At 44.7% G+C, this 9407-nt stretch overlaps 1 protein-coding gene across 3 annotated transcripts; it reads left to right on the forward strand.

The window, feature by feature from the left end:
• The first annotated feature begins 718 nt into the window (after positions 1-718).
• LOC115150252 (twinfilin-2-like) lies at positions 719-7868 on the forward strand. 3 transcript variants are annotated; one of them, XM_029693351.1, is made up of 11 exons: positions 719-1018; positions 2300-2377; positions 2566-2744; positions 3885-3980; positions 4811-4915; positions 5099-5113; positions 5309-5353; positions 6278-6337; positions 6497-6647; positions 7029-7150; positions 7352-7868. In XM_029693351.1, exons 1-11 carry the CDS (start codon positions 994-996, stop codon positions 7517-7519), a joined length of 1044 nt encoding a protein of 347 aa, XP_029549211.1. In that variant the 5' UTR covers positions 719-993; the 3' UTR covers positions 7520-7868. The 3 variants fall into 3 exon arrangements, with proteins under 3 accessions (XP_029549211.1, XP_029549209.1, XP_029549210.1); XM_029693349.1 differs by having other exon boundaries at positions 722-1018; positions 6212-6337; XM_029693350.1 differs by lacking the exon at positions 5099-5113 and having other exon boundaries at positions 723-1018; positions 6212-6337.
• Positions 7869-9407: the final 1539 nt, after the last annotated feature.

Here is a 9407-nt window from a genome sequence, read left to right on the forward strand (position 1 = left end):
TGTGTGTGTGTGTGTGTGTGTGTGTGTGTGTGTGTGTGTGTGTGTGTGTGTTTGTGTCTCTTTCTGTCTCTATCTTTCTCTCATACACACACTCACAATCGTTTTTGTACCTGGCCATTGTTTCGGTCCTTAAGTACTGACCATTGAAAAACCCACCATTCCTGCCCCTATGACATAATGCTTTGTAGACCTAAACCTGTGTGTAATATCATAAGCCTATAGTCTACCTATAGCCTACTTTACCATTTAATGTTTAGTTAACAATTAGACTGGGATATGGAAATAGATAGCTTTTACATCAAAAGGTATCTGAGATTTATCAGTCAAGGGGAACAATGCTTATCTCTCACATATTAAACGGGGTCTAGCCTACCAAAAGTGCAGTGTCGAAACTTTGGGATTAGCTTCATGCGGGTGTCGCATTTCTGTGACCAGGTGGCTGGAATTTGAGATCTCTGCTGCGTCCGTGTGTGTTGAACCGATCCGGTTCACGATGTGCATGAGTGATGGATAATATGTCATTGCTGATGACACAGGGACAGACATCCAACAAAAGATAGAGACCCAAGGACAATATATTTCAGCTGCGGAGTTCTGAAAGATAACGTGTCTACTGCGCCTGCGTTGCCACTTGTCACGGTGTATAGAAGCGCGTCGTTGGAGAGGTCCCACTCCCGCCAAGCGCTATAAAGTGGTTGTCATTGATACACGAATCATTTTAGAGCAGTGGTTAAGGTGGCATATCCACTGACAGCCGCGTTATTACTCACCTGCCACAGTTCCACAGGTCAGGTTTCACGCGTTAGGAATCCCCCAAGTCAGCCTTGGGGCTTTTATGTCACTTACGCTGAAGTTGGTTTAGGCCGAACTGTCTGCTGCAAGTACGGAGGATCCAACTGAGCAGCAACAGAGAGACAGAGGACACGTAGAGACTCACTCTAGAAGGCTACCTTGGAGGAGAGGATTTTGAAGCAGAAATCTTACTGCCAAAGGATGTCGCACCAGACTGGAATCCATGGTAAATGTCCTCTTGGGTAGGCCTAGACGCGCATGATATCATTTGAACGAATGATAGCTAGTGTTGTATTGTATAGAGGGGAAAAGTGATTATTATCAATTACCAGTGCTCTCTCTTTGCGCTGTGCCATTGTGCGTAAAAGCTCTCCAATCGTGTAGGCCTACCGATCCGTTCTGTTTTAAGAATTTGGTGTTGCAACAGAATTCGGGACATTCTGCGACACAACACTGTAATTTGATGTTATGTAATGTGATGGTAATTCATTCTTACTTTAACGGGAAACTTATGCCAGCTCATGGTATTCAGATAGTGAGTGACATCTCGGGGCGCAGTCTGTGTGAATACACATATGGAGCCTCTAACCTTACTCACATAATCATCTTCGTTGGAGTCTACATAATACCACACTTCTAAACATTTAGTCCCATATAGAACCATACATTTTTCTCCCATATGAGGGATATAATGTGAAACATTATTTGTCACTTTCCTAAAAGTATTGAACAGTTGGGATATTTCAAACCCTATACTTTTATGAGATGTACTATATCTATGGGAATGTGTGTTTAGTTTATGGCTATGTGCATATGTTTCAGCATGTGAGTAACTGGAGCTTGGGGCGGAAGCATACATCTCCTCTCTCTCACTTATCTCACCTGATCCTACATCATTTATGAGACTGCTGCTGTGTTTGGTAACCATGGTGAGAGAGGGGAGGCGTACAGTAAATCTTCTTAAAGAGAGGGAAACTCACTTCGAGTAATAACCCAAATTATGGGCTCAGTCCATTCGAAAGAGACCGACTTTCCGAAACCAGTATTGACTGTTCTGGGATCAGCTTGTTGTGTATAGACTCTATTCACTCCGTGTCAGCTGTACAGTATCTCTGTGACCCCTGTCTATGTCACTTAAGGCGATACCGTGAGTGCCTGGCAGGGGATCAGATTTTCTCCCCGGTGTCTCAAGTTCTTACTGCCCCATCTCTCTCTCTCTCTCGCTCTCTTTCTTTCTCTCTCTCCATCTTCCTCTCCTTCTCTCTCTCCCCGTCTCCCTCTCTCTTTCTCCCTTCCTTTCTCCCATTCTCTTGATCTCTCTCTATCTCTGTTTCTATACCTCCCTTTCTCTTTCTCTTTCTGTCTCCCTCTCCACCCCTGACCCCACTCTCTCTCTTTCTCCCTTTCTCTATATCTCTTTCTCTTTGTCTCCCTATACCTCTCTCTGTCTCCCTCTCTCTCTGCCCCCCCCCCCATTGTCTCTCTCTTGTCTACCATACCATTGTAGCATCGGATGAACTGAAGGACTTCCTGGCCAGGGTGAGGGGAGGGACCATCAGAATAGCAAAGATTGTCATCAGAGATGGTAAGTATGGGTGTTGTATGTACACAGTATGCGAAGTCTAGAACCAAGACTGAGTAAAGAGTACCTGTTTATCTACCAATTGGCTGATCTTCTTAACCTCATCCACTGGGACGTGGCAACTATTTAAATGTGAAGACTGTGCTCAAAGATGAGAGTTTGAAATGAGTATTTCTCTGTCCGTCGTCCAGAGGAACTGGTGTTAGGCTCATACAGAGAACCTGCAAAGAGCTGGGACAAGGACTATGATCACTTCCTTCTTCCTCTGCTGGTGGCTCAGGAGCCCTGCTACATCCTGTACCGCCTCGACTCCCAGAATGCACAGGGCTATGAATGGATCTTCATCGCTTGGTCACCTGATCAATCACCAGTACGTAAATACTAAGACCACACATCTCTATTTGCAGTCAACATTGAATAACATTATGCAAGCTTGCAATACTATACAAATCACCAGAAAAAAATGACGGTTGTGTTTTATTGTCACATACACCGGAGAGGTGCAGTGAAATGTGTTGTTTTACGAGGTTGTATTACAGCTCGTCTTACAGCTCCCCTGGAGCAAATTAGTGTTAAATGCCTTGCTCAAAATCGACAGATTTTTCACCTCGTCTGCTCAAGTATTCGACAGCAACCTTTCGTTTACTGGCCCAATGCTCTAACCACTAGGCTACCTGCAATGCTCTAACCACTAGGCTACCTGCAACGCTCTAACCGCTAGGCTACCTGCCATGCTCTAACCACTAGGCTACCTGCAACGCTCTAACCACTAGGCTACCTGCAACGCTCTAACCGCTAGACTACCTGCAACGCTCTAACCGCTAGGCTACCTGCAACGCTCTAACCACTAGGCTACCTGCAACGCTCTAACCGCTAGGCTACCTGCAACGCTCTAACCGCTAGGCTACCTGCCATGCTCTAACCACTAGGCTACCTGCAACGCTCTAACCTCTAGGCTACCTGCAACGCTCTAACCGCTAGACTACCTGCAACGCTCTAACCACTAGGCTACCTGCAACGCTCTAACCACTAGGCTACCTGCAACGCTCTAACCGCTAGACTACCTGCAACGCTCTAACCGCTAGGCTACCTGCAACGCTCTAACCGCTAGGCTACCTGCAACGCTCTAACCGCTAGGCTACCTGCAACGCTCTAACCGCTAGGCTACCTGCCATGCTCTAACCGCTTGGCTACCTGCCATGCTCTAACCGCTAGGCTACCTGCCATGCTCTAACCGCTAGGCTACCTGCCATGCTCTAACCGCTAGGCTACCTGCAATGCTCTAACCGCTAGGCTACCTGCCATGCTCTAACCGCTAGGCTACCTGCCATGCTCTAACCGCTAGGCTACCTGCAATGCTCTAACCGCTAGGCTACCTGCCATGCTCTAACCACTACGCTACCTGCCTCGATCATGCGTACAGTTTATACACATTTTCTGTAAAACATGCACATGCAATGCACTATCCAGTGTTCAGTGTTTTTTTCCTCATCCGCTATGCCCCCTGTAGGTGAGGGAGAAGATGGTCTACGCTGCCACCCGTGCCACATTAAAGAAGGAGTTTGGCGGAGGCCACATCAAGGATGAGATGTTTGGCACAGTTGAGGTCTGTGGTCTGGAATCATCAAATCCAAAACACTTTTATTTCACTTTGGTTTAACTAAGTTGTTGGTTAACCCTATCAATCCCCGGCCTTTGAAATAACCTCCCTTCCCTTTATTTTCTGCATATTGGAACATTTGACTCACTCCACAGCATACAAATGTTTCTACTCTGTTCAGGAGGTCCAGGGCCAGGGGTTAAGATGCTTACTAGACAACACCCACTCCAGAGTCCACAAAGTAGAGCAAAGTTCCACATTCCATTTGGGTAGACTAGACACAAGAGGGCAGTTGATGAAGGAGGGGTTAAATGAGGTCTTGACCTCATTAGGTCAGAAGATTATCATGTGAAGACACTACAGTCAGTGACTGATGTCACCTAGTTGCCTTTTCTGTCTATATATCAGTTTCCAATCAGTCTAATCACTATGTGATTGACAGCTCATGGTAACAGCTGATCACAACCCTTCCTCAGTGGCCTCATCTACCTCCTTACATATGTAGGATCTTAATCTGTTGCAGGACAACGTTCTGGCAATACAGGAAATGTCAAACTTATTGTGTATTTGCATTTTAAAAGGCTTCTGAAGTTTGTCATTTCCACTTTGAAATTTCCCCTACGAAACATGTATCAACCCCTACAAAAATGTCCATTATTATAATCCACATAATAATTCACATTTTCTGTTGCTGTAAGATTATTTTCATGCTGCAGGAAACTGGCTCAAATGAAGAGTTAAGATGATGTGTGATAAATTGGATCGGTGCCCTCTTTTTATGAATAAAGTATGTTGGGCTTGTTTAGCGAATCACTTCCTGGTTCCTGTGTCCACAGGAAGACCTGTGTTTCCAGGGGTACCTGCGTCACATGTCCTCCTGCTCCTCCCCTGCACCTCTCACAGTAGCGGAGCAGGAGCTGCAGCGAATAAAAATCACAGAGGTAAAGCAAAGGGGAGTGACTGTGCTATATATCCACCAATTAGTATATTATTTTCAGTGTATATTACAAACATCTATGATGAAGGCTACTACTGTGAGATAATGTATCTTGTTATACCTTTGTATGATGTGTAGTACATATTGTCATCCATATGTGTTTGTGTCTCTGTAATGTGCCATCCAGGACAAGGTTGTATGGGTAAGCTAGGGTTCTTCTCTCAGTATTTTCACGTGTGTATTTTGTATCTGTGTGTGTATGTGTGTGTTTCTGAGCATCTGGTTCAGGTGTATGTAGGCAATGAGTGCAAGTATGTGTGCAAACTGTGCGTGAATGTGTGTGAGAGAAAAAAGAGAGAAAGAGATTAAACATTGTTTGTCCATTATATGCCCACAGGATGAGCGTAGAAGGTTAAGCAACACTCCTAGAGGACGAGCAAAGGTTTGTCCCGCCCTCTCATCTTCAACTCTGTACTAAAGACCTTTAAAAGTGGCACTCCAGTCTCCTTTTCAACTCATTTAACAAAAGGCACATCTCAATAGGTGGTCCAGGTAAGTCATGACATTGCACATGTGGGGGGGGGGGGCTTTCCTCTTTTGTTCTCTATTGCTAGGATGTTCTTATAGGCACTATAGTATTGCCAGCCTAATCTCGGGAGTTGATAGACTTGAAGTCATAAACAGCGCAATGCTTCAAGCACAGCGAAGAGCTGCTGGCAAATGCAGGAAAGTGCTGTTTGAATGAATGCTTATGAGCCTGCTGCTGCCTACCACCGCTCAGTCAGACTGCTCTATCAAATCATAGACTTAATTATAACATAATAAACACACAGAAATATGAGCCTTAGGTCATTAATATTGTTAAATCCGGAAACGATCATTTCGAAAACAAAACGTTTATTCTTTCAGTGAAATACGAAACCGTTCCGTATTTTATCGAACGGGTGGCATCCCTAAGTCTAAATATTGCTGTTACATTGCACAACCTTCAATGTCATGTCATAATTATGTACAATTCTGGCAAATTAATTACGGTTTTTGTTAGGAAGAAATGGTCTTCACACAGTTCACAACGAGCCAGGCGTCCCAAACTGCTGCATATACCCTGACTCTGCTTGCACAGAACGCACTGAATTGGTCGGCCTCTACTGTTTTCACTTGCATCTCTTTATTGATTTGTGTAGTTGATAACAACTTTTCCTTCTGCAGTACCTTGTTCCTTATAGTTTATGTAGGAATACATTATTGATGTGTGTTATGCAGACACTGTGGTTTTATGGCTATATGTCGGCCCCTACAGGTGACAATGGAGTTTGGTTTGGACAAAAGGCACCAGACTCTTACAGGCCTGGTGTTCCCTCTACAGGAGGAGGCCAAACGCGCTCTGCAGCAACTCAAGCAGAAACGGATCAACTACATACAGCTGGTGAGCAGGCCTCACGTAACAAACGTACAAAACAAAGTCAAACAAAACATGCAACAAACATTCTCTATCTCTTGCTCACACGCAGGTGCGCACAAGCACACACACACACACACTCAGTATACACACACTCAGTATTGTGATTTTTGGTGTGTGTCTCAGAAGTTGGACACAGAGAAAGAGACAGTGGAGCTGGTCCACACCAACCCCACAGAGACCCGTGAGCTTCCCTACAGAATCCCTACAGACACACCCAGATACCACTTCTTCATCTTCAAACACTCCCACCAAGGACAGCAACAGGAGGCTCTGGGTCAGTATCACACACACGCACACACATATACACACATGCACAGCCACGCACGTGCACACACATTATACGCAGTTAAAGGTTATAGGATCTCTCATAATCCTTCTCTCACTCTCTGTCTCGCACTCTCTCTCATTCTCTCTCGTTCTCTCTCTCTCTCTCTCGTTCTCTCTCTCGTTCTCTCTCTCTCTTGTTCTCTCTCTCTCATTCTCTCTCTCTCGTTCTCTCTCGTTCACTCTCTCTCGTTCTCTCTCTCGTTCTCCCTCTCTCTCTCGCTCGTTCTCTCTCTCGTTCTCGTTCTCCCTCTCGTTCTCCCTCTCTCTCTCTCTCTCGTTCTCTCTCTCTCGTTCTCTCTCTCTCGTTCTCTCTCTCTCTCTCTCTCAGTGTTCATCTACTCCATGCCAGGGTATAGCTGCAGCATTAAGGAGCGGATGTTGTACTCTAGCTGTAAGAACCCGCTACTGGATGAGGTGGAGAGAGACTACCGTCTAGATATCGCCAAAAAGGTTCAACAATTACACAACCTCCAAGTTACCCATCTTTAATGTACATTATAATATCAGACTGTCATATCACAGTGTGCATGTATACTGATCTTGATCTTTTCCAAGTATGTTCCTTCTTTCTCCCTCTTCCCTTTTTCTCTCGCGTGTGTGTGTGTGTGTGTGTGTGTGTGTGTGTGTGTGTGTGTGTGTGTGTGTGTACAGATTGAGATTGACAGTGGGGATGGGCTGACGGAGGAGTTTCTGTATGAGGAGGTCCATCCCATTGAACACACTCTGAAGCAGGTGTTCGCCAAGCCACGTGGGCCAGGGGGGAAGAGGGGCAACAAGCGCCTCGTCAAGGGGGCCGGAGAGAACGGGGAAGAGAGCTAGAGAGTGACAGGAACAGACTCACACCCAAACCTCCACGTATAGCCTCTTTCTCCTCAACTGTCTGTTTCTTACCTTGTGGATCTGATGGGGCTTATTTTAACATAAAGCAACGTCTCAAGGTCTATTTTTTATCTTATGCAACATTACTTGTATGTTCCCTTTTTCCACTCTGTCCATCGTTTCACCATCAGTGCCCTGGTCCCCATACTAAAAGACACATCACCTTGCCCTTCCCCCGAAAGGACTGATCACAGTCAGATGAAGGTTCAATCAGATACAGGTTGAAGCATGTCAGGATGCTCATTATTTTACATCATCTTCCAATAAATAAAAAATGATGTATATTTCATTTGTCTTCTGTTTTTACTAAATGTTTGGGAAATAGAGGATACAACAAGGGACGATCAAGTGTTAAATAAAATCCTGTGTGTTTGTACATACCACAGTGATAATCTGAATAAAGTCAAATTATGTCTGAGAAATATTTTTTTGAATGGCACACGGCCTCTACCTGGAAAATAACCTCGTCTACCTGATATGCTTGCATATCGTTGATTGTTTGTCCTGTAAAACAGAAAGTATAAATTAAAGAAGTAAAATTGGAGACGTATTTGTTTGTAAACACTCATTTAAACAATTAATAGGTTTACACACGGTAATCACAAAGTTAAAGAATCAACAGTAGCCTATGAAACATTATGAGGGAAGGCGGAGCATTATAAGGGGGAGGCTCAGTCAGCTAAGGTCAATTTCAGTCAGCTTTCCTGGAAAGTGCTCTACTTAGAAGTCATCCGCTGCGCATTAGGCGTACTGGTGATGCCGGCTGAGCCTCTTCCATAGCCCTGGCGCGAGGCTGAAAAGGAAACTCGAGCACGCGCCGGAGCAAGTCGAAACGCAGCGCAGTTCCGCGGAACAGGGTGGGCACTGGGCAGGTGCGGCCCCTGCAATACAAAACCATTCTTGGAATTAGATTCATAGAACTTCCTTCAACAAGCAACACTGAATTTACAAGAGAGTCCTTTTCTCACCGTCTTTCCGTAGAATAGAATAAGAACAGTGTCTGATGAGCGGATTTCTCTGCTGGACTTCACCCTCTATTTTTTCGGAGATTGAAACTGACAGTTGGAGATTTTATAGTTATGACCAAAATAAGTTAGGATTATTTTAAATTTTTTTAAAAATCTGAAAAGTCTATTTAGTTAATGAGATTACTTTTGTTTTTCGGATTATTGGCGCCATGACAAAGTCAACTCAGTGACTGTTCCTACAATATATAATAATCACTGGCTTTATTGGATAATTGGCATAAGCATACAGGCCAAAATGTTTAAACTGGATTCATATTCATTATGATTTCTTGTGTTCAAAGATAAATTGAATTTGTTGTTGGCACAATTAGGCTACATGCACTAATTTTCATTTCACAATTTGGCTGTGCTGAGAAAATCAAATGTAGCCACGTTTTGACATCACATGTAAGAAATGAAGGAACATTCAGCACAGAGTTTAAGGTGACTATGCATAGATGACAACAGAGAGTAGCAGTGGTGTAAAGAGGGGGGGGGGGGGCGCTGCAAATAGTCTGGGTAGTTATTTGATTAGATGTTCAGGAGTCTTATGGCTTGGGGGTAGAAGCTGTTTAGAAGTCTCTTGGACCTAGACTTGGCGCTCCGGTACCGCTTGCTGTGCGGTAGCAGAGAGAACAGTCTATGACTAGGGTGGCTGGAGTCTTTGACCATTCTTAGGGCCTTCCTCTGACACCGTCTGGTATAGAGGTCCTGGATGGCAGGAAGCTTGGCACTACCCTCTGTAGTGCCTTGCGGTCGGAGGCCGAGCAGTTGCCATACCAGGTAGTTATGCAACCTGTCAGGATGCTCTTGATGGATCT

The sequence above is a fragment of the Salmo trutta genome, chromosome 16, assembly GCF_901001165.1.
Source record: "Salmo trutta chromosome 16, fSalTru1.1, whole genome shotgun sequence".
NCBI classification, from domain to species: domain Eukaryota; kingdom Metazoa; phylum Chordata; class Actinopteri; order Salmoniformes; family Salmonidae; genus Salmo; species Salmo trutta.